Genomic DNA, 21,532 nt, shown 5'->3' with positions numbered 1-21,532 from the left:
CCTTCTTGAAACCTCCCAAGGAAATGTGTTCTGACTATGTAATTCCAATTTTTTAGAATAAAAATATTTGCAGGATTATGTGGGTAGTAGTGGCATAAATTTTCAGCCAGTGCTGATATCATTCATTGCAAGAAATAAAAAGAAAGAGAGACTTCAGGTTGGAAAGGGTTTAAAGGCTTTACTAATGCTACTAATAAATAGAGAATATATATACAAAATATACAAAACCCAATCTTGAATGTCCCGGGGTAGAGCAGCGTTTAGCCCCTCTTGTGGTGGGTGGAACTGGTGTGGCTCCAGCAGCGATGGAGCTGGGTGGGCAGAGCAAGCATGGTTCCAGCAGCTGCAGGGCAGGCACCCAGAAGTCATGGGCAGGACTTCACAGCAAACCAGAAGCTGCATTCAGGGATGCAGGGCCCTCAGGCATGAGATCACAGGCAAACAAGCAGGGTCCTCTCTAGATGCCGACCATGGTCAAAGAGAGCAAGACCCTCGTGATCTCCCACCTTTATATGATGTGTGACATGGAAGGGATGGAATACTCAGTTGGTCAGTTTTAGTCACCTGTCCGCCCCTCCTGTAAACATCCCCCTCTCAGTTACAGGATGCATGGAATCTTATCAATCTTCTTGGCTGTCATAGCAATAAATCTAAACATGAGCTTCTTCAGCATTCCATTGGTCATCTCATCAGTCTTTGGAGCACAGTGGCCCCAAAACATGCAGGCAAAAACTTAGAAAAGTGCAGTTACTTAGAAAGCACTTAGAAGAATTTAGCTGAAAGGAAAATTCACTAAAAGAGAAACTGGTCCTCTATAGTACAGTCCTCTATAGTATATTTCTCCAAAACTTCAGGAAATTTATGTTATGGGTTCTTGAGTCAAAATGATTAGCAGGCAGGAGCACATTGCAATAATATTTTTTTAAGGAATTTGTATTTAAAGCAATAGAACATATGACAATGGACACAAAAATAATTCCTGCCCTGTGAAATTTTGTTCAGAAAATCAGTGAAGGGGAAACAATATATTTTGTTGGTTTAGGATAAGATTTGTATGCATCTGTACAGCAATGCCTGAATGTGTTACGTTATTGTGATAGAACATTACCATCATCACAGTGCTTGGCTGTTTATTTTCTCACTTCATTCTCTGTGGCAACAAGATGAGAAGGTTGATTAAAGGCCAGGCAGCATGCCTCAGTTATGTGCATTTAATTTGTGGGACACGTGAAAATGTGAAGCTGTGACACAAAGACAAGAGGCATACACTCTGTGCAGTAGAAAGAGCACTATTGCACTGGCAGAAGTAATGGCTTAATTAAAAATGCTTCTCTGTCAGTGTCTGTGAGCATTTTCTTATGTTCCATCACTCTCACTTCTAACGAGTAAACTAGGATACAGATACAGGAGAAGAGGCCTTGTGTCCTTCAGGCACATTGGTGCAGTTCAGTTTAATTTCAGGCTCTGCAAAATGGAGCTTCAGAGCAACAGAATGCTGCAATCAGTCCTTCAATAAATATTGCCAATATATTTGTGCTTTTAAAATTTATTTTCATTTAGCTAACAGAATGGAAGGCAGAAATCTTGGAATGCTGACAACTGAAGAAACAGCCACTGACTTCACCTGAACTGGCATCTTGTCTTCAAGTTTACTGGCAAAAATAACTTTCCAATGAATGTCTGTCTTCTGTGTGTTCCAGTGCTCCGTCACCTGTGGCAAAGGGATGCAGTCCCGAGTCATCCAGTGCATGCACAAGATCACAGGAAGGCATGGCAATGAATGCTTTTCCTCAGAAAAGCCTGCAGCCTACAGACCCTGTCATCTCCATGCCTGCAATGAGAAAATTAATGTTAACACAATAACATCACCCAGGTTAGGTAAGCAGTCAAAATAACACATTCCTACTGGAAATGTATTCTTAGTTCTTTTTCTCCATAGACTAATGACAATCCCAGTTTAAAAACAGAGGGCTAGGGCTCAGGAGATGTAAATTCTATGAAGAGACTCATCTCTCTGCCTCAGTTTTCCAGTATGTACATCAGGGACTGTACCTCAGAAATGGTGAAGGGTTTTGCTATCCAAGGCAGGACTATATTATGGTACTGGGTGGTATTATGGACACAAAATGTCCTAGGTGAAAATAAGTTTGTATTAGAGCTAAGAATTTAGTTTCTATGTAATTTGTTCACTCAATTTTATCAAGCATTTCCTAAAGTGACAAAATACCTTGTTTTCTCTTTGAAAGCTCTGCAAACTACATTCTCATTGTATTTATTGAGATCAAGGAGTTCCTTATTTGTTCCTCAGATACAAATAGCTCTTTCCACTTGTCTTTGGTTCAGATGTCTACAGTCTGTGCCTGATGGATTAGGATGTGTGAAGGAAAAATACTAACATAAAGATATTTGCTGTTCCTGGAGGAACTCGGGCCTCTGTTGCTCTTCAACAAATTGTATTACTGCACAGCTACAGAACTGTTAGTTCTGTTAATTATTATTTCCTAGTGAATTGTTGATGATGGTCTTACCATTAGCTCCCTAAAACTTGCATCTGCTTCATGTGTATGACTGGGGAATATTCAAAGGTTTTCATTAAGACAGCATACCCTTTCTAGATGATTTTCCAGAGCCCTTGTTAAGATAAACCCTGCTGTCAAATAGATTACTCCTGCATGGAAAGCAAGTTTTACATTTCAGGCTGTATGTAATCCCTCCTTTGAGTCAGTGAAGGATATTTCTTTTTGAAGTTTATAAACCTTAAACATTTGTGTAGTAGTCATTGTTTCACTTTTGCTGAATAATGTGGCAGCTGTTGCTTATGGCCTTCTCCTCTGCTATTTCACTGTTGTAAGGTTGCCCTTCGTACTCTATCTTTCTTTGTTCAACTGATCTCTCGGAAGCTAGAGGCCATTGCACCATCACTGACACTCTCCATCTGGTGAGGTAAAACCAGCTTTGTGTCACAGAGTTAAATGAATCACAAAGCTTCACAAAAAAAATACAGCCTCAGATTCATTAAAATTTCATTTAATGTGAAGTGCACAAAACCAGATTTGGCTATGTTGTCCTCGTAGAAGGAATTATGTAGCACTGTTGTTAGTAATCTAGGGGTTGACCCCATCCAGCAGGAGTCAGAATCCAGTCTGATAGAAAAATTATCTCCAAAAAACATTATGTAGTAGTTAGGGATTCTCACAGTTAGAAAGTAGCAACAGACTACTAATAGACCAACATGAATAAATGAGTGAAGATAAGAACTGGAAAACAGGAAGATAGGGATTAATAGCCTGACTTTGACATGGAGCAGGGAAGACCTACTGGGGTGATTAAAAAGAAGGTAATGCAGTCAGACCAGTGTATTGGAAGAAAATTTAAAAAATAAAATATACATATACACATATATATATAAAGCCGCACATTTTGAGTGTACTTAGGATGAAAAGGTCAGAAAGGTAAGAAATGCACAGTATTTGTGCATTTGAGAAGCACAAAATGCGATAATTGGGCCTGAACAAGTATATTTGCCAATATTTCAACAGTCATTGACCACAAGTTTCATTTTTCTAGATAAGATGGATTTGCACTGTGAAACATACCATGAGACTTGCTGTCTTCAGATCTTATAATAGTGCCTCATAGCATGGCATCTGTAGCTTTCAAGCTAGCAAGACCATGTATTTCTGTTCCTTTGAACAAAGAAGCCTCACAAAATCAAAGGACTAGCAGATCATTTCACCTACAAAGAAAGATGATGTAAGATACCATGTAGTTTTGTTCGATTTCCATTCATTGACTACATGGCACAAAGTCATGATTTCTTAATCAAAAGCTGAATTGGAAAACCAGCAGCAGTCTCCATGATTTAATCCCTACATTTCCCTACCTGCCTCTGAATTTAAAAAATCTACTTACAGGTGTCATTGAGAACTCCATTCTAGTATTATTCAAGCTGAAGCTTCCTGTTTTTCCAGTGGCAGCTTCTCTCTCAGACTGAGGGCAATTTCAGCTGGAGCTGCTGTTTCATGAGAGTCTGCTGGATCTGGCTCTGCTGAACCTGGCTCTGCAGCCCACACCTCACCCTGGCCCCAGCCTTAGCCTGCCTCTGTATAGGGCAGAAAGATGGACTTCAGTCTCTCATGAGGAGACAGCTGCATGACATTAAACAAATTAATTTCAATACAACTTAATCCAATTTACAAATTAAGCTGGCTTTAAGAGGAGGTTTTTGGGTTTTTTTTCTTTTTTTGTTGAATATCACAGAATCAGAATCACAGAATTGCTTGGGTTGGAAGGGACCTTCAAAGATCATCTAGTCCAAGCCCCCTGCAATAAGCAGGAACATCTTCAACTAGATCAGGTTGCTCGGAGCCTCGTCCAGCCTGACCTTGAATGTCTCCAGGGATGAGGCATCTACCACCTCTCTGGGCAACCTGTGCCTATGTTTCACCACCCTCAGTGTAAAAAATTTCTTCCTCATGTTCAGGCTGAATTTCCTTTCCCTTCCCCACATACACTTCTGCTGTCATTGTCACCTTCGCTACCTGATTCTTCACTAATAAACGTAACAGTAATGTATATTTGATTTTGATATGTTGTTGTTTCACAGCTGCTTTAACATTCAAGTGCCTGGGAGACCAGTGGCCTGTGTACTGCAGAGTGATAAGAGAGAAGAACCTCTGTCAAGACATGAGGTGGTATCAGCGGTGCTGTGAGACATGCAGGGACTTTTATGCGCAAAAAATGCAACAAAAGAGTTGACCTCTGTCAGGCTGCCTGGCTCTCAGCTCTTTGCAATCTTATTATTTATAAACACATACACGTGTACACACACACACACACACACACACGCTTCTTCAGACCAAATATTATCAGATTACATATAATTTAATCAAATTAATTTATTTTTGCCTGCCAGACATCCTTAATTGTTTTGGTTAGACAGCCAATTTGTTTTATCTTCTGACGTTTTCATAATTAATTTTTATATGTATGGCTTTGGATACATTTATCAGAATTTTTAAAAAATAGTAACTAGTATTTTAAATGTTTATTTTCAATAGGGTCGTCTCTCTCTTGCCAAAAAAAAAAAATCATGTTAGCTTGAATTTATTTTAATTTAGCTGAATAGTTTTGTTGTATATGGAAATAAAGCCCTTTTTAATTTTATTATATTTTTGGCATTCAGAGTCAGAATGATCTTGTGTATTTTGCAACAGATGTTGAGGTAAGCTAACATTATTGAACAGTTTATTACAGAATGTATTGTGAACTCAGCTCATTTGATTTAGAAACACTAAAGGGGATATTCTGCTGTAACTTATATTGTAAACAGGAAAATTAAAATAGCTAAGTAGGGATTTAGATCATTCTTATGGACTCATACTTGAACACAAGTATTGAATCAATGAAACACTGTAGAGATTTACACTGAATCACTGTTGCACTGTTTGAGCTAGTGTAGAGAAATGCAGTCCTAGAACTTGTACCATCCTATGAATCCACATCTGTACTATTTTACTGTGTCACTTGATTTTTAACATTTTGAAACAAAAACCCCATGCCCCTCTATACCTTTGTGTGTCCTCTTGCAGATTTACAAATTGAAGAGGCCTTCCTCCTGCCACTTTTATGAATTAATCTGTTAAACAATTTCGGTTCTCTGTTGACAATTTAGAAAATAGCTTTGTAATACTACTTTAGTTTGATCTTTGTTTTATGAAAAAGTCTTTATAAAAATAAATTGTTTTACAGTTTTGTGAAACGTTATGAAACAGCTAAAATTTTCCTTATGAGAAAATATTGTACATGATTCACATGATTTTTACATTTTCAATAAAAAGTAAAGCTTCTTTTGTTATTTGCATTTTTTTCTGTTTTGGGCATCCATGTCTGGTAGCCAAATCCATCATACTAAGCATCTCAGCAAGTGCAGCTACAGTAGTCCCTACAACAAGTGCCTCCTGCCTCTTGACTTAGACACTTTTCTGCAGCTCCAGGCATGCCACTCTGTGAGCTTTGATATATGGGAACTTGGGTATAAAAGAGTAATATTCAGAGGAGGATGACTTATTTATCTCAGGTGATTTCTGTAAGCACTGAATTTTGCAAGAGGAGATGAGTAGGTCCTCTGCCTCCATTGTGTGATGCAAGCCATTAGGCATGCTCTGAAAATATGTAGGAGAGCAAACCCTGAAGGTAAGAGAGGTGGAGAGATGAGTCTGAAAAGCACCATATTTTCTACTCAAAGCAAAAAAGGAATGTGTCTTATTTGAGTGTTTGTTCCTTTTAATTCTCTGCACAGTCTGCTATATAGAGGTGATGAGGTAATCCACACAGAATTTAATATACTGAGGCCCCCAGTCAGTACTGTGATTCTGTCCAGGAAGGATACTTAGCCACAGCCTTAGCTGCAATTGAAATCAATGTACGTGTTTTCAAATAGCTGTACTGTCAAAATCTTTGGTTTGGCATCTTACTGCTATGCATTGAAAAACCTCAACTTTAATGATGTGCTACTATATGACTGTAAATTAAGTATCTTCTTGTTTTAAAAAGTAAAGCAGGAAAATAACTCTGACACCCTGGAAGGTGAAATTATATTTAATATAACTAAAATGTTTAAATGCACAGAACATTCAGATGCTCTTGGACAATACTCCTCCATGTCCCAGACGTATTTGAAAGTCTAACAGAATCATTGTTGGATGGCAAAAAAATACAATCATTTTTTTTTAAATATCTTCATACTTACTTAGTAACTGGTCCTGCTTATACACCTGCACTCTCTTGATTCACACCTAAAATCAATTGAAAGGAAAGCTGTCTGCAGACTAGGGGCCAGAGGATAGTCTTTTATCAGCCAGTGACATTATCTGCACAAGTTTGAAAGTTTATGCTCTGCTGTTTCTGAATATTCCACTAACAAGAATGTAGGTTTTATCTCAAAATGGAAAAGTACATTTTAACTCTGCCTGTATCCATTCAAAACAGATCAGTGACTTGTGCTGAAATAATCCTCCCATCACCTTTGTCCAACATTATAAAAGTAAATTCTTTTGGATGGGAAACAGTAGTGGAAAGCTGCACAGTAAAATGATCTTCTTTTCAAGTGTAATAAGTGAAATCAGGATGTTATAATACTGATAGCTCTGGCTCTGATTCCTTCAGCATTGGTAATACAAAAATATTAGTTGGATGTGTCTGAATCATTACAAAGCAGTTTTATGTCTACATCACAAAAATGCTTCTTCCTCCTCTGCATGGATTTGAAGGCAAGTTAATTTTACTGCTTCTGTACCTTCCTTCATCATTCATAGTAGCACAGACCAAAATACCTGTTTTGTCAGAAAATAATAAGAATATTTGGAAAGTGTGCCCAGCCTTTGGCCTGAGTCCCAGCACACCGGGAGGATGTGCATGCATCTGCCTGCCCTGCAGAGCCACATCCCATGGTGTCAGCTGGCAGACCTTTCCAGATGTGTTCAGGGAAGTAATAGCCTTCTTCACTCATAGACATTCCCACACAAGTTTACTTGTGTTTTGGATTTGGTATTTCTTTTTTAGCAGCAACCCCTATGCATTAATACACTTTCCTTCAAGCCTGCTGAATATGTAAAATTTCAACTAATGAATGTCAAATCTGTCAAGTTCAGCTGACAAGTAAAGGGTGAAACCCACTTCAGCTCACAAGGGGTAGAGTAGGCCTCTCTGCTAATTAAATCCCACTTGGAGTCTATTTTGTTGGATTAAGTGGGATTTAAGTGGTGCACAGGGTTTGTGCTAGGCTGGTGCAGGGTGGACTTCTTCCCAGATACATGCTGACTAGCTACAGCAGCGACCAAAAGTTAAAACAGTTAACACTTCTCATACCTTCCCTAAAGAAAAGGAATGCCTGCATTTTAATCATGTCATCATTTATTCTGGAGGGAATTTGCTGCTTTGTTCTGGAGGGAATTTGCTGCTTTGTTCTGGAGGATGTGGTTCAGGTTCCAGGTTGTTAGAGGGTTTTTTCATTCAGTTTTCATTGTCGTCTTCAGTGACAGAGAAGCAGCCATTTGCTTCTTCTCAAAATATATTGAAAATTGAAAGCCTGCCTGCATGAGGAGATCAATGGAGGCCCTAAAATCTAGCACATCAATTGTGAAGAGCTCTTGGAAAGAACTTGAAGAGCTTTGTAGAAAAGATGGGCAAACAAATAGTAAAAAGGACCTGAAATACATCAAAAACAGGAAATGAGCTAGGGGGTCAGTGGGACCATCTGGTAACGCAAGTGTAAAAAGGACACTCAGGATGATAGAGCTACGAAAGGGAGCAAAGAGGATCTGGTGGACACAGAAGTCTTCAACAAGGTTCCACATTACAGGTTATTCACACAGGACTACAGGAGCAATCTTTATGGCTTGAAAGCTGGTTGAAGGATTGTAAGCCAAATGGTTGTCTTTCAGGATAGAGAGGAGTCAGTAGAGTTCCCCAAGGAATGATACTGGGTTTACTTTTTTCAAAACTTTCAGCAATGGCATGAGGAAGAGAGTAAAAATTGAATTCTCCAGCTCTGTAGGTGATATCAGGCTCTTCTAGTCAAACAACTGTTGCCTCACTTGGTAAGCAACTCACAAAACTGAGTTGATTAGGCAACAAACTTTGATGTGGGCAATTGTAAGATCATACAGCTATGGAAAATAACCTAAGTTATTCCTACAAGATAATAAACTTGCAACTGGCAGTCATAGAGGTGGAGAAAAATAATAGTGTCATTGGCTACTGTAGTCTGAAGTTATTATTTCTGTGACAATAGCACAGAAATAAAAGCCAAAAATGGATGGATGTGTCAGAAGAGAGGACGTAATTTTCACCATTTTTGGAACTGTGGTATACCCACAGCTTGAGCATTGCATTCATTTATGGTTGCCGTGTTCTTATGACCAATGTAGTGGAATTACACTGTAACATACTTTGAAAGTCAAATAAAGGAGCAAGGAGATAGACACGGTGAGACTGAAGAAAAAAGATGCTTTAGGTTGGAGAGGAAGAGGTTGAGATGAGCATGCTTAATATTTAAACAATCCCAAAGGTGATGGATAAGCTGCGTGCAGAGCTCTTGCTCTTAAAATACTGCAGTACAACAAAAAGGGCATCCTTGATAAACCTAGTACGGAAATCAGTTTAAAGCATGTAAAAAAGTAAGATGGTGATGATGTTCTGAAGCTTGCTTCTAGAGGGGTAGTATCAGAAGAACTGGAAAGCAATTAGAAAAATTCATGGATAACAAGTCCATAAATAGATAATAAAAGGCCTGGGAAGAGACACACAAGGACAAAAAATTGTGTGTCTTATTAAGGAGTAAAAGGAGAACAAACTGCAGAAAAGTAGCCAGGTGTACATAGCCTCCCTAAACAGCATCTCTTCTTGCCTTTTTCAAACACAGTGATAGATCCTGGGGTTGGGAGGTCTGACTTAGTGGGATTTTTTTTTAATGTTTTTAAATCATGTCTAATAAAACAAGATAATGTCAATAAGCGAATTCACACAGACACACATCACATTGTATGCTACAAAAGCACAAAAGGATCCTGTGTTCAGAGAGATGCTGGAAAGGGTATATATGTTTAAGAAAGAAGGCATGGCTGTATGTACCCAGCCACTTTGGAAGACTAATTGTTACCATCTTAGTTCTGCCCAGGAAAAAAGGGCCACTACATGTCATAGTAAGTCTCAAACAGCAGCTTCATGCTAATGGTGTGTTAGTGTTTGAGGGCTTCACTACAGTGAGGAGATACAGTTCACAATGTAGCCGCAGTTTGCCTCAGAAGCATGCACATCCACTCAGAAACACAGTCACTACTGTCGCTTTTGTGGCTGGCCACAAATGCTCTGAGTATTGACTTGTAAGGCAACAGATTAATAATTTTTAATAGATATGCTGTAAAATAATTGTCAGTAAATACATGCAAGGAAAAATCATGACCTTTCTAAGTAGATAAGGGTTTTAACTTGTATGTATATCAAAGTGTTCATTTATTAACTTAGGATCTCACATTACTAACATTTTAAAAATGTTTTACTTGTTTTATTTTCTTTTTAAATTTCGGCAATCTACTGTAAGGAAAACAGATGGGTATGACTGTCTGGTGTAAGTATAAGGCTAAAATTTTTGTGACGCTCTATTTATCAGCAGTGATTTGATCCAAAATAGATTTTTATGGATTTCAAAAAAATAGCAGTGTCATCAAAAATGAAACATAGCTTAGAAAAATTGAAAGGTTTGGAAAAAAAAGTTTAAAATAAAAGCGAGGAAGCTACTTTTGCTGGTTGTAAGAAGAGGAATTTAACTAGCTGGAAGTCAAAAGAATTACAGTCTCACAGAATGATGATGAAAATATGAAATCTCTAAATTAAATAATGAAAGTGAAGGGACTATGCCATTTAAGTTAGTAAGAGTTTTTTTCCCTTCAGTTGAACAGGAGCAGATTCAATTCCCTGAAAACTTCTGTTATCAATTACTTTAAATAATCTAATATCTCCCAGGGTCAAGAAGAATTTACTGTGAAAGAAATCCCTGAACCTAAAGAAGTGCATGTCATAGCTGCCATGGTAAACGGTACCGAGCCACACAGCACAATGAAGCCTCTTAGTGCTGCCACAGAAAAGGAGGACTTGCTTTGCACTGGGAGCTGCTTCTAATTTTGTGGGGGAAAAAAAAAAAAACAAAAACCTTGCTTTGAAGTATTGTAAGCTTGACATTTTTGGCAGGTCACTTGAGGAAGTGCTGGTATTCATTTAAGTGTCTCATGCATCTACTCACTGGTACTCTGTTAGCTTTAACGAGCACGTATGTATCTATCAAAATAGATCCTGAACTTGAAAACTTAAGCTAGGCACTTACAGAAACATGTCCTGTCTGCTCTGCCGCTTCTAAACAATCTTTTATCATTGGTAGATGATATAAGTGAGCCTGACACCAAACAGAGGTCAGATACAGTTTCAGGAAACTGTCGTATCCTTCTTCACATCATTAATAATAGAAGGAGCATGCATAGCCAGGAAGCAGAAGCAGGGGCTGTTTTCATTATTATTCTACCGGACAGAAAGATGGACTTCTCTGTTTTGCCAAACAACAACCATCCTGATAAATTCCTGCAACTGGAGGTGAAGTCTTTAGTGAAAAACTCTACCTTCCTACAAACCAGCCTGGCAAAATTCCCAGAAGCAGCTTTACCTGGAGTGCAGCGGTGGCACAACAGGGTCTATTTACAGGTAAGGTCTAAAATAGGCTGATGTTTTTCCTGATTTTTTCTACCTTGTTTTGGGGATCTTGAGATAAATGACATGAGGTTGAGACTTCAGTTGTGGATTCAGCTTCCTGCATCTCTGAATCACTAATATCCCTGTAAGTTTTCCCATTGACTTCAGTGAGGATCAGGCTCCAAGAGAAGAGTCACTCTTCAGGGCGGTCCACTGACTTTATTTATGTACTTGAGGCTTTCTATGGCTCATTGTAAAATTTTCATAGCATTTCCCAGAAAGTCTATTGATGTAAAACACAGATTAATTGTACTAAAGGGGCAAAACAAGAAAAAGATAGGAAAAAAAAAATTCTGGAAGTCAGGCCATATCCCCCAAACTCAAAGAAAAGGCACATTAGAGAGAACATCAGAGATTCTCACTAGTGTCTTGCAAGCTTATATATATTTACACAGTTCACTGTGGCTTCCTCTGTATTTTGCCTTGTTTTCTTTATTCTACTTTGACCTTTTGTTGTCCTGACAGCTGTCAAAAGTGTTAAAAACAGTAACTATATTAATCCAGGTTATTATACAGAGGTAGCAGCAGTTTCTCAGTAAAAATGTAAATGTGTGCTGCCTAGTAGAGGCCCTGGAGCCAGCAGAGGAGAAGTTCATGTCTGGATCAGCAGCAGTACAGCTGCATCAGCTCACACCCCTCTGGGCCCCACTTGCTGCTCCACAGAACTCCTTTCCTGCTGCCCAGGGAGCCCCTTGCCTTCCCCACCCCTAGCATGAGCAAAAGCTCCAAGGTCTGGTTCTTGTCAAGGGATGGAGACGCACACAAGCAGTTGGAAGGGGGAGGGGGAGGGACGGGTGGAGAAAGATCTATATTCTGAGGATACTTATTTTGGGGGTCCAGTTCCCTAGAGGAATGAGGAGTGGGTGCTAAAAAAAAAAAACACCTCAGCTGAGGACAGGGAAGAGGAGGGGAAGAGAAAGATCCTTAAAGTCTCCCACAGCTACTTGGAGTTGCACTTCTCCCCTCTTTGACTTTTTTCCCCATTAGCTCCCCAAAACAACCCCTTCACTCCTTCCCAGAGCCCCTTCCAGTCCTCATCCACATACAAATGTCCTTCCCCTCCTGACAACCGCTTCCATGACTCCCCCCTTACCTTTCTTAGCCTCTTCCCCACCCCAGCACCCTTCCCTCTCTCTGCCTACCCCAAATGCCTCCAGCTGCTTCTGCTCATATTGTATAATCTTTACTGGCAATTCCCCAAGGAGAGCTGGGAGGAGGGGGACGCATGGTCGCCCGTCATCTCCCATGCAAAGAGCCCTAACCAAGGGAAGGAGCCTGTGGGATCCCAAACAATGGGGTATGGTGCAATGCTGGCCTCACTCCCCACCCCACCTAAGCCCCTCTTTTGTGCAGGAGGGAGGCAGCCACACACAGAGCCTCCTCCGCAGCAGGCATCCTTCTCCCTATTGTCGTTTAACAGGACACGCTGTCACCGAGCCAGGGCAGCAGAGCTGCCGGAGGATTAAAAATGTGTGGGGAGCCCTGTGCTTTTTCGACTTGTGCTCTGCTCTTCACCACCAGCAAGAGGGTTTTCCTGGAACTCTATTCCCATCCCTGGGATAGCCATTTCAAAGGAAATGCGTGTGCTCACATCTCCAGAAATGCAGTTTACAATGTAGTGTGTTTTATAAATGTTAAACCTGGGACACAACCTATACTTTTAAGTGTATTCATTAGTGAATTCAAGCTGTCCAGATAAAATTCATTGTGGCTTATTCTCTCTCCCTTATGAGCTCGCCTTTTTTCCCTTTTGCTGACAATCAAATTAGGGAAAAAGAATTGATGAGTTCCAGACGTTAGAATAAACACGATGGCACAGTGGAGAACTTATGGCGCAGGAATAACATGTTTTGCTTTAAGATGAAGAGATCTAATGGGGTTAAGGGTTAGTTAATTCAGAAACGGAAATGGAGAGGGGGGAGGGGACAGAAGAATTCGTTTCAGAACATATGTGCATGACCTACAGACTCTCTAAGTCATTAAACTTTGTGAGTATCCTAAATTCCCTCTCAGAAATTAATTTTCTTTTAAGAAACTATTGCTACTCAGGGCTCCCCGTGTAAAGTGCCTCCTCAGTGGTGAGTTTGATGCCTCTTCCAGACCTTTATTACGAGATGACTTAAATTCAAGTGCACTTAAGCACTATGTGTTTTCTTCACCTCTAAGTTTTTAAATTTATTTCTATTATAAAAAAGCACCATGACATAATGACAATTCCTATAGCTGATCAAAAAGCTGCCGCTCTTTCTCCTTACTTTCTTCTTCTCTACCAGGCAACCTGAACAGATTCCCTCCTTAGCATATATTTTCATCATCTACTTTGAATAAAACAAACTATAAATCAGTCCAGGAATCTTGGCCCTTCCTTGTGAAAAGCGGCATAAAAAGCACAGACTGTTTCTCCTGCAAATGGCTAGCTACTGACCGCTTTCTGATCGCCCTGAAAACTTCCAGTCCCACTGGACTCTCTGCCTTAACAATATGTTTTAGTGATCAACATACACCTCATGCTAAATGCCCTATATCTGCTTCTGATAGCTGGGATGCATGTCTCCCCTGTAGTCCATCTGGTTATTTTCTGCAGTCTTTGAATTTCTCTTTCTTGCTGTTTTTTCCCTTTTTTCCCTGTTTTGGGAAGAGGGCAGAGAGGAGAGGTGCTCTTCGAACACCATGCTACTTCTTGTCATGTTGGTTTTGCTTTGGAATTCACAACTCTGAACAAATGTTGACCTGCAGGTATTACAGTTATACTTAGGGTACTCCTCACCCTTCCTGGGGTGTCTTAATGCATGTGTCCTGCCTTTTCTTGTTTTTCAGTGGACCAGGACAAGAGATTTTTTTTACCTATGAGTTAGGTGCTGTCTTACAGTCACTTGTTTGTCCCCTGGCTCAGACATGTGCTACATACTTCCACTCTTGTCCGTATTCTTCCCTATACAAGTGTAACAGGCCAGAATCAGAGCCAGCTCCCAGGCTGACAGGACAATGTACAGAAGTTTTTATATAATGCACTCACAACCTTTCAGAACTCTGTTGCCACGACAGATAAAACAGCTTTCTTTAAGTAAACAATTCATTAGGAAGACAGAAGTACTCTCAATGCTACACAATTAAAATAGTCCATAAAAAAGCCTACTTTTCTCTAAGTATTCCTGTCACTTCCTTCTTATCCATGTCAGGTGGCTTCCCAGATAGCTTAGTAGTACCTGGTGCTGTCTTATGTCTCTGACAAACAATTATGACCCTCCGCAGTTCCTCTGATATGAAACCTTGCATTGTCAGGAATCCTTGATGTGAGCTGTTTGCCCTACTGTCTCTTAGATCTGCTTACCTACCCTTGGTTACTCCCTGCCTTCCTGTTTGGTTTTCCACAGCATCCCCTATGAGATCAAATTTGTTCAAGAAATTCTAAAGAGCTAATAATTATTTATACAGATAAATTAGCCGATTTTGTTTGTTTGTTTGTTTGTTTGTTTGCCCTTCCAAGTCCTGGGAGGGTCATTCAGGGTACATTACAGCGCTTTTGCACAAGAGAGGGTTATAGTTTTAAACACATTACATGCAAATATAATAATTGTCCCACTACCCGCTTTCATTAGGATTGAGGAAGTTGTTACAAAACAAATCTTGCAGTATCTGGTGGCTCTAAGTTTCTTGAAGATTCCCTTGGGTAAAGCTTTTAGGCACAGCCGCCCAAGTGTTTGTCACTTTCATTACTTATTTCTCCTCCAGCAGCAGCTGGAGAGCATGAGTGGCCATGGGACAACAGGAACTACCTGTCTTTGCGGGGGCATAAAGAAAAGTTTGACTTGCAGGAAGTAAATTTCCTTAACTTTCAGGTGTCTCTGATCTCTTATTGCAGGTAGATGGGCTTAAGACCAAGGTCTAGCCGTAACCGGTGATGTTCTGGTTTTGGTGGGTGATTAGCTTGTTGTCTCATACCACAGACTGAGGAAAGACCAGTTAGACTCTCAGGTTGTTTCAGTGCTAAAAACAACGGTGGGAACAAAACGATGAAGGGAAGACAAAAATTAGATTAAAATGTTTCCTAGCAATATAGAATAATTTATAATTTTAATTATATATATTGTAAAGTACCTATATGTATAACTTGTGTTATGAAATAATCACCAAGAAAAACAGGTGGAGTAAGCACATTTTGACCGAGGGATGCAAGTAGCATTGGCTCTCTGTAGATGTCTGGGCTTTTTACAGAACCTTCTTTTTGTACATGTCAGCTCTCTGGGTTTGTCAAAAAGGGACAAACTGTTCTCAGTGAAACATGAGCTATAAACCATAACATCTTTCCTGCTCATGAGTTGTATGTAGATCAAACACAGTTATGTGTTTGCATAGTTGAGCATTTTTCATCTTGTTAAATGAGTATTTCATCAACACATTTCAACTATAGTTTCTCAGAGTTCTTCGTAACTATTTCTGGTTTGAGCATTTGCTGTTCCCTCCTCCACTTCAGTGAATAGTAACATAAATTGCCTCCTGTTAACTCTGATCTGATCTGTTCCACCCTCATTCACACTGTCCTCTGAGACACAGTGTATATCATATAAATTCTATAATTCATATGGATACGTAAGTTTACAATACTTTCATCTTTCTCTGAACATTTGCTTCATGAATCAGAATCAAAACACAGAAGTCTGTAAAAACTGTTGGGAAACCTTCTGAATCGTGAAACAAAAGTGTAATTTTTGCTAAATTGATACTAGCAGGGACATTTTTGTTATCTAATCTCCTGCTGCTCTGCTTTTGTAAATGCATATGTTTCATGCAATCTTTTCTTATTTTTCTGTATCATTTCTTGGACCTAAACCTTTTATTTTTTTTTTTAGTATGTGCTTCAGTTTTCTGTCACTTTTCCCTAGCTAGTCTCTAGGACATACCTTCTGCAGAAGTTTCACAAGCAAGCATTTACTGCACTCAAGTGTATTCTCCTGATTAGCTTTGCACTTCCATGTCTGTTCTCTAAAACTTCTGCAAACCATTTCATATCCAAATTCCCATCCAGTTCTCATGCTAAAACACCACTGCCCTTCCCGTCCTATTTCCTCTCTACCTGTGCTCCAGTCTACTACATTTTCCTGTTGTCATGCCTGTGTAAAAGGAGGTACTCCAGATGGACGGGGCAAAAATTTTGCCACAGAGCACTTCTTTATGCACAAATTTTGCATCATGCCATCTGTTCCAAATTTTGGAGCATTTTATTTAAAACAGCTTTAGAAATCACTGTCAAGTCACATTCTTTCACAACATTTTAGCCTAAGGAGACCAAGCATCTCCTGGTGAGACAGTTCGCGTTCTTCAACAAAATGTTCTCCAAGTTCAATTATCTAACAAGCCTGAGGGAAGCATCATTAATGTCAGTGACAAATTTTAAATAAGAAATAAAATAAATAAATAAAATGAAATAACATAAAATGCAGTCAGAAAGAAACGACAGTTAAAAACACCAGCTCAGCTGAAATCTGGCCAGTACAACCCAGAGGGCTTCAGTGCCAGCTGTAACTGCAATGCAAAGAGTAATGTCATCAGGGGATATGTCAAGACTAAGCAATGACATATGGAAATTATGAACTAACAGAGGGAATGGGAGAGCACTGAGGATCCACCCACCTACTAATGGTGATTATTGATGGGAAATACGCTTAGTCACTTGTGAACGATTTAGTGATAAGAATGCCAGCATGATGCTTCCTCCTAGGGTTTCTTAAACAAAAACTATTGTGTCCTCCACCTTTCCTTTCTCAAGGAGACCAGTCCTCCCACTTCCTTCTATACCCATCTGCCCTAGACTAACTCTCACACGTGCGTGTGCACGGGCACTGAGGCATAAAGTAGGTGATGACATCTAGCAGCTGGCTTCTACTGAAAGTAGATTCACTGACCCACAAAGGGGACAGAAAATTACCCAAGCAGAAGAAACCAACAGTTTGCTATGAACTTAGGGACCTGCACTGGCTGATGTGGGATCCAAGCAGCTCCCAGAGCCAGCGTGTGAGAGGAGGTGGGATCCCCTGCGTTTCTGTGGGAATGGTGGAAGGTGAAGCAGGACATGTCCTCCAGCTGCTGAAGTCCATCCAGCACACGATACCTTAATGGCCGAATATCTCAACATAAGTGAAACATCCTGGAAAAGGTGTCCTTTCATGCAAGGCAGTTTCTCAGGTCCCAGCGTCTTCATTGGCTGTTGATGATGTGCATTTACTTTATGGGAGTCTGGCAGTGGGTGCTCCCCACACATTTGTGATTTCTGAGGGTGGGAGAGCTCTGGGGTGTGCTCCCCTCCCAGCATGCCTGTCACAGGGCCACCGGGTCAGGCCAAGGCTCCCCTTATCTCAACACTAATGACAAATGTGCTTATGAAGAAGCAGTGTTTGCTAACAAGGAAAGCTGAATTTGCACTCTGATGGTTCTGTAGCAGCAGCCCTGATACACAGGATAGGTGTAAGCATAAGGCAAGGGCTCTGCCAGAAGCAGGTCTCTTAGGAAGCTGATGCACAGCCTGAACCAGAGATCAGTGACAAATTAATTCAGAATCCCGGGGAGAGAAACTTGTGGTGAACCAAAGTGTTGAACAGCTTGAACTGGAGAGTCTGATTGCATTCCTCCATGCAATTATAGATTGAAAAATACAGTAACTACCATTTTACCAGCTCCTAAAGAGGCTCTTAGTGCTGCACTAAGTGGCAACTTGTGAGTTCTTAAAACATGTGATCCCACTATGGTTGTTCATCCTCCTCCTTTGCCACGTCCCTGTTCTAAAAGGTCCAATTTAATGACTGTTGTTGCCAGGACACTCCTCTGATATTTAATTACCTTTGAGTTCTGACAGTGCCTCAATTAAGAACTCTCCCTCAGTTAAATGAAGTGCCTCTTTGACACCCTGACACGGGTCTAGCATTCAACAGCATGAACAGAACTGTGAATCACGCCCCTGTTCTCAAAGGTGAAGCACCAGTCAAGGCGGTCACTTACACACCACTACCTCCGTGCTTCATTCTGCTTTGTCCTTACAACTTTGCTTCTGCATCATACGCCTGTGGCTTTCATGAGAACTACATCTTCTACTGCAGTGCTCCATAGCACTGTTTCACTAAAGCAGAGGCTTTCTTTCAGTAGGCATTATAATGTCAGTTCACATTTGTAAAAGAGTTTAATATTCAGATTGTACTCACGTGTTTCCCCCAGAAAGAAGAAATCTGAACAGCCATGCTCCCTTACTGCACTGTAGAAGTTTACCAGAATGAGAAAAATTGTTGCATATATAATTCTAAAAATAATTCTATTGTATTACAAATGATGACTCTGGAAGGGGACCTGTATCCTAGGCAAATGAAGATGAAAGCCAGCTTCTGATCCAAATTGTGCCTTACAGAGAGAAAAGAGAAATGTTGCTGAGCTGCCGGGCTTAGACTCAGACAAAGCCAGTCAAGAAATTATAGACAAAGCCCTCGGGAAACACATTACACCCATCACTCTGAAATCTACAATCAAAAGTAACCCCTTGTATAGTGATATTCAGCTGGATAACGACTGGGAGGAGAAGAAAAAGACTCCTTCCTGGACTGTGCAAGACTATGATAGACACTCTCTGCACTCTAACTTGGCCAGCCACATAAAGGTAACTGACTGTTGCTCCATGTTTGGGCAAAGTAAATTGCTATGAGCTGTGTGGTGTGTGCATGAACCACTGTACAACTCGCTTGGTTGCTTTGGTGGGATTATAGAAGTAAATATGGGTGTATTTTCTGGTACAGAAGTGACACTGATATGAGTCTTATCAGGAAAAGAAGTCTATGTATCTGGATAGACCCCAGGAATTTCAGTTCTGCAGAACACAACCTCTGTGACTAGAGAAAGCCTTAAACTGCAACATCCCACAGCTCACCATCCCTGTTTATATAGGGAAGAACCATAAACAAGGCACTTAAATGCTATATGCCCACTTTAATAACTGCTCGTAACATCATTCTGTTGTCAAATAACATATATTTTCTCAGTCTCATCCACACTATACAGGATCCTGCCTGCCTGTGAGTTGGCACAAATTGCTTTTAGAGTTACTTTTGTGAGCTTTTTTCTGCTGTTCCCATTATTTGGGAAGGGACTCAGATCTGGGTTTATGAATTGACATCTCTTTTTGAGAAGACAACATGGTTTCTTCTGGGTTTTTTAATCACATTTCAGTGGCTGTTGTCCTACATTTGGTTCCTGGCTGAAAAGAGTGGTTTTAACTTTCCCCAGTGGAACATTTGCAACATCTGGCAAGTAGAACAACCTATATTCAAGTGAAAGTTTCTTGCATTTGTGTTGTGATGCCTTAAATTCATTAATCATTATCTGATGATAGCCAAAATACTTCTGGGTATGTTCTAATGACTTTATGTGCAAGAGAGAGGAACTGAGTTCATTTTTTGATTTTTCTTTTAGGAAAATCCTAATGATCTGCATTTCTGGATGGGGGATATTTATACTCCTGGGTATGATACCTTGTTAAAAAAGAAAGAGAGAGAAAAAAAGCATTCCAAATGTTGCCGAATAATCCTGCTCATGGTATTAGCTGTTTGCATCCTGATTACCATAGTCATGCTCAGCATTTTATTTACTTAGTACAGCCAAATAATGTTGATGGGAGTTCTTTCAATAAATATTTTTATTAAGCTATTTGCCTGGCTTGTTTTATTTGAATTCCAATTTTTTGTCGCAAATACAATTTGTTTGACATCACTATTTTACAATGTTCCTGTTCAGCATAAGGAATTGATCCTGAAAAGAGACAAATACTCCAAGCATGGCAGAATGTCTCCTTAACGGTACAATTAATATAAGAAAACTATGAATATGCTACTTTTCTTGGAGCCTTCTTCTTTGGACTAGTGATTTGTGTCAGTATGTGTGGTGTGGTACACATAGTGTGCACAACCAGCCAACTGACTATTCATTCTAATAAACACCTACCATCCTGTTCACCTTTTTATGATTACTATTACTGGAATATAGAAAAGTGTGATAAAGTGGCATTCAAGATACTTCAAATAATTCTAAACCAAAAATTTAAGAATTACTTAGTGACTGAATGCATTTCTGCAATGATGCAGCAACAAGTAAAAAACTAGCCTAAGTGCATAAATGTTTTCTTATACTTTTTCAGAGAAGAAAAACAAAAATTAGACCACTGGTCTTCTTTCAGAATAATTCCCTGAGACTTGAAACAGGGTTTCTTCATCACTGTGGCATTTTCTTTGATTATGTAGCATCTCTGACAACCCAAATCACGGAGTCCCAATATTTTTTTAATCTGGTACATCAAAACTAGAGCAAAATTGGTGAAGTACTAGAGTACAAACTGGCATTAGAATACAGCTTAAACAGATTAAAGATACATGTTCATGCTGGGAAAAAGGATCTTTGTAAATGAAAGGATTGTACACACAGTTTAATTTACACACCTCAGAATAATTCAGAAGAATGAACATATGAGACAAAATTACAAAGTAAAAAGTGAATGAATAGCGACTGAAGGAAAATACTCCGAGCACTGCAGACCCTTTATAACTCTACACTAGGGCAAGAGGCTATGAAATCTATTGAGGGCATCTCCCTCACTCACACAAGAGAATCCCACAGATGCACTAAAGCTGGAAAGTTGGCATTATACCAGATCTATCTCTCTCGACACAAAACCCGCTTTGGAATAGGTCAGGAATAAGACCAAGGTAGATGGTGTGTATCACCCCCTCTGAATTCTAGCATGTGCCCTACTTACAGCAGCTTTGCAATCCTTCAGGTCAGGTCAGGATTAATTGATCTTCAGGTATAGTGTGACAGTAAGATTAGTGTGTTTAATTCCTTCCCTCCTCCCTCACCTAGTCCATGTTTGAATTTCCTTTGTGCTGTAACTACTTGGACCCTAGTCTAGCTTGTATTGTAAATGGTTCAAAGACCTGAGCTAAAACAGTTTACCACTTTAACCTGGTGACCAGCCAACAGCAAATGTGTAACATATTTTAATGCATTGGCATAAAATTAGCATTCCTATTACAAGTTCAAACATTGCTTTAAATATACAGGTGAACTCAGTCTGCTGCCTTGCTGCAGTTTCAGTGTCCACCTGTGTTCTTGTCTGAAAGATCAGGTCCATTCAGCTTACAAAAGTAAGAATTGGCAAGCATTTTGCAAGACTAATAGCTGACATTATGAAGCAATTATTCAC

At 39.8% G+C, this 21,532-nt stretch overlaps 2 protein-coding genes across 8 annotated transcripts in view; both read left to right on the top strand.

Annotated features, from left to right (window-relative positions):
- ADAMTS19 (ADAM metallopeptidase with thrombospondin type 1 motif 19) overlaps positions 1–5,819 on the top strand; it is a 143,546-nt gene extending 137,727 nt beyond the window's left edge. For 4 of the 6 annotated variants that reach the window (XM_071802731.1, XM_065860510.2, XM_071802729.1 and 1 more), the window contains 2 exons: positions 1,701–1,878; positions 4,607–5,818. In XM_071802731.1, the coding sequence (XP_071658832.1) occupies positions 1,701–1,878; positions 4,607–4,758 (330 nt within the window). In that variant the 3' untranslated portion in view covers positions 4,759–5,818. Of the gene's footprint in view, positions 1–1,700; positions 1,879–4,606 lie in introns of all 6 variants that reach the window. The other 2 variants (XM_071802727.1, XM_071802728.1) reach the window with 1 other exon arrangement.
- Positions 5,820–10,947: 5,128 nt separating this feature from the next.
- Positions 10,948–19,979, top strand: MINAR2 (membrane integral NOTCH2 associated receptor 2). 2 transcript variants are annotated; one of them, XM_065861799.2, is made up of 3 exons: positions 10,948–11,253; positions 18,695–18,940; positions 19,750–19,979. In XM_065861799.2, the coding sequence occupies exons 1-3, from the start codon at positions 11,029–11,031 to the stop codon at positions 19,927–19,929; spliced, it is 651 nt and encodes a 216-aa protein (XP_065717871.2). In that variant the 5' UTR covers positions 10,948–11,028; the 3' UTR covers positions 19,930–19,979. The 2 variants fall into 2 exon arrangements, with proteins under 2 accessions (XP_065717871.2, XP_071658358.1); XM_071802257.1 differs by having other exon boundaries at positions 19,507–19,842.
- The last annotated feature ends 1,553 nt before the right edge of the window (positions 19,980–21,532 follow it).

Source organism: Patagioenas fasciata, chromosome Z (genome assembly GCF_037038585.1).
Source record: "Patagioenas fasciata isolate bPatFas1 chromosome Z, bPatFas1.hap1, whole genome shotgun sequence".
NCBI classification, from domain to species: domain Eukaryota; kingdom Metazoa; phylum Chordata; class Aves; order Columbiformes; family Columbidae; genus Patagioenas; species Patagioenas fasciata.
This window is presented reverse-complemented; position numbering and strand designations above follow the sequence as displayed.

Coding starts and splice junctions, on each gene's coding strand:
- MINAR2 (XM_065861799.2), top strand. CDS start 11,029: ATGCATAGCCAGGAAGCAGAAGCAGGGGCTGTTTTCATTATTATTCTA. Junction 11,254..18,694: donor ACAACAGGGTCTATTTACAG/GTAAGGTCTAAA, acceptor TGTGCCTTACAG/AGAGAAAAGAGAAATGTTGC. Junction 18,941..19,749: donor ACTTGGCCAGCCACATAAAG/GTAACTGACTGT, acceptor TTTTTCTTTTAG/GAAAATCCTAATGATCTGCA.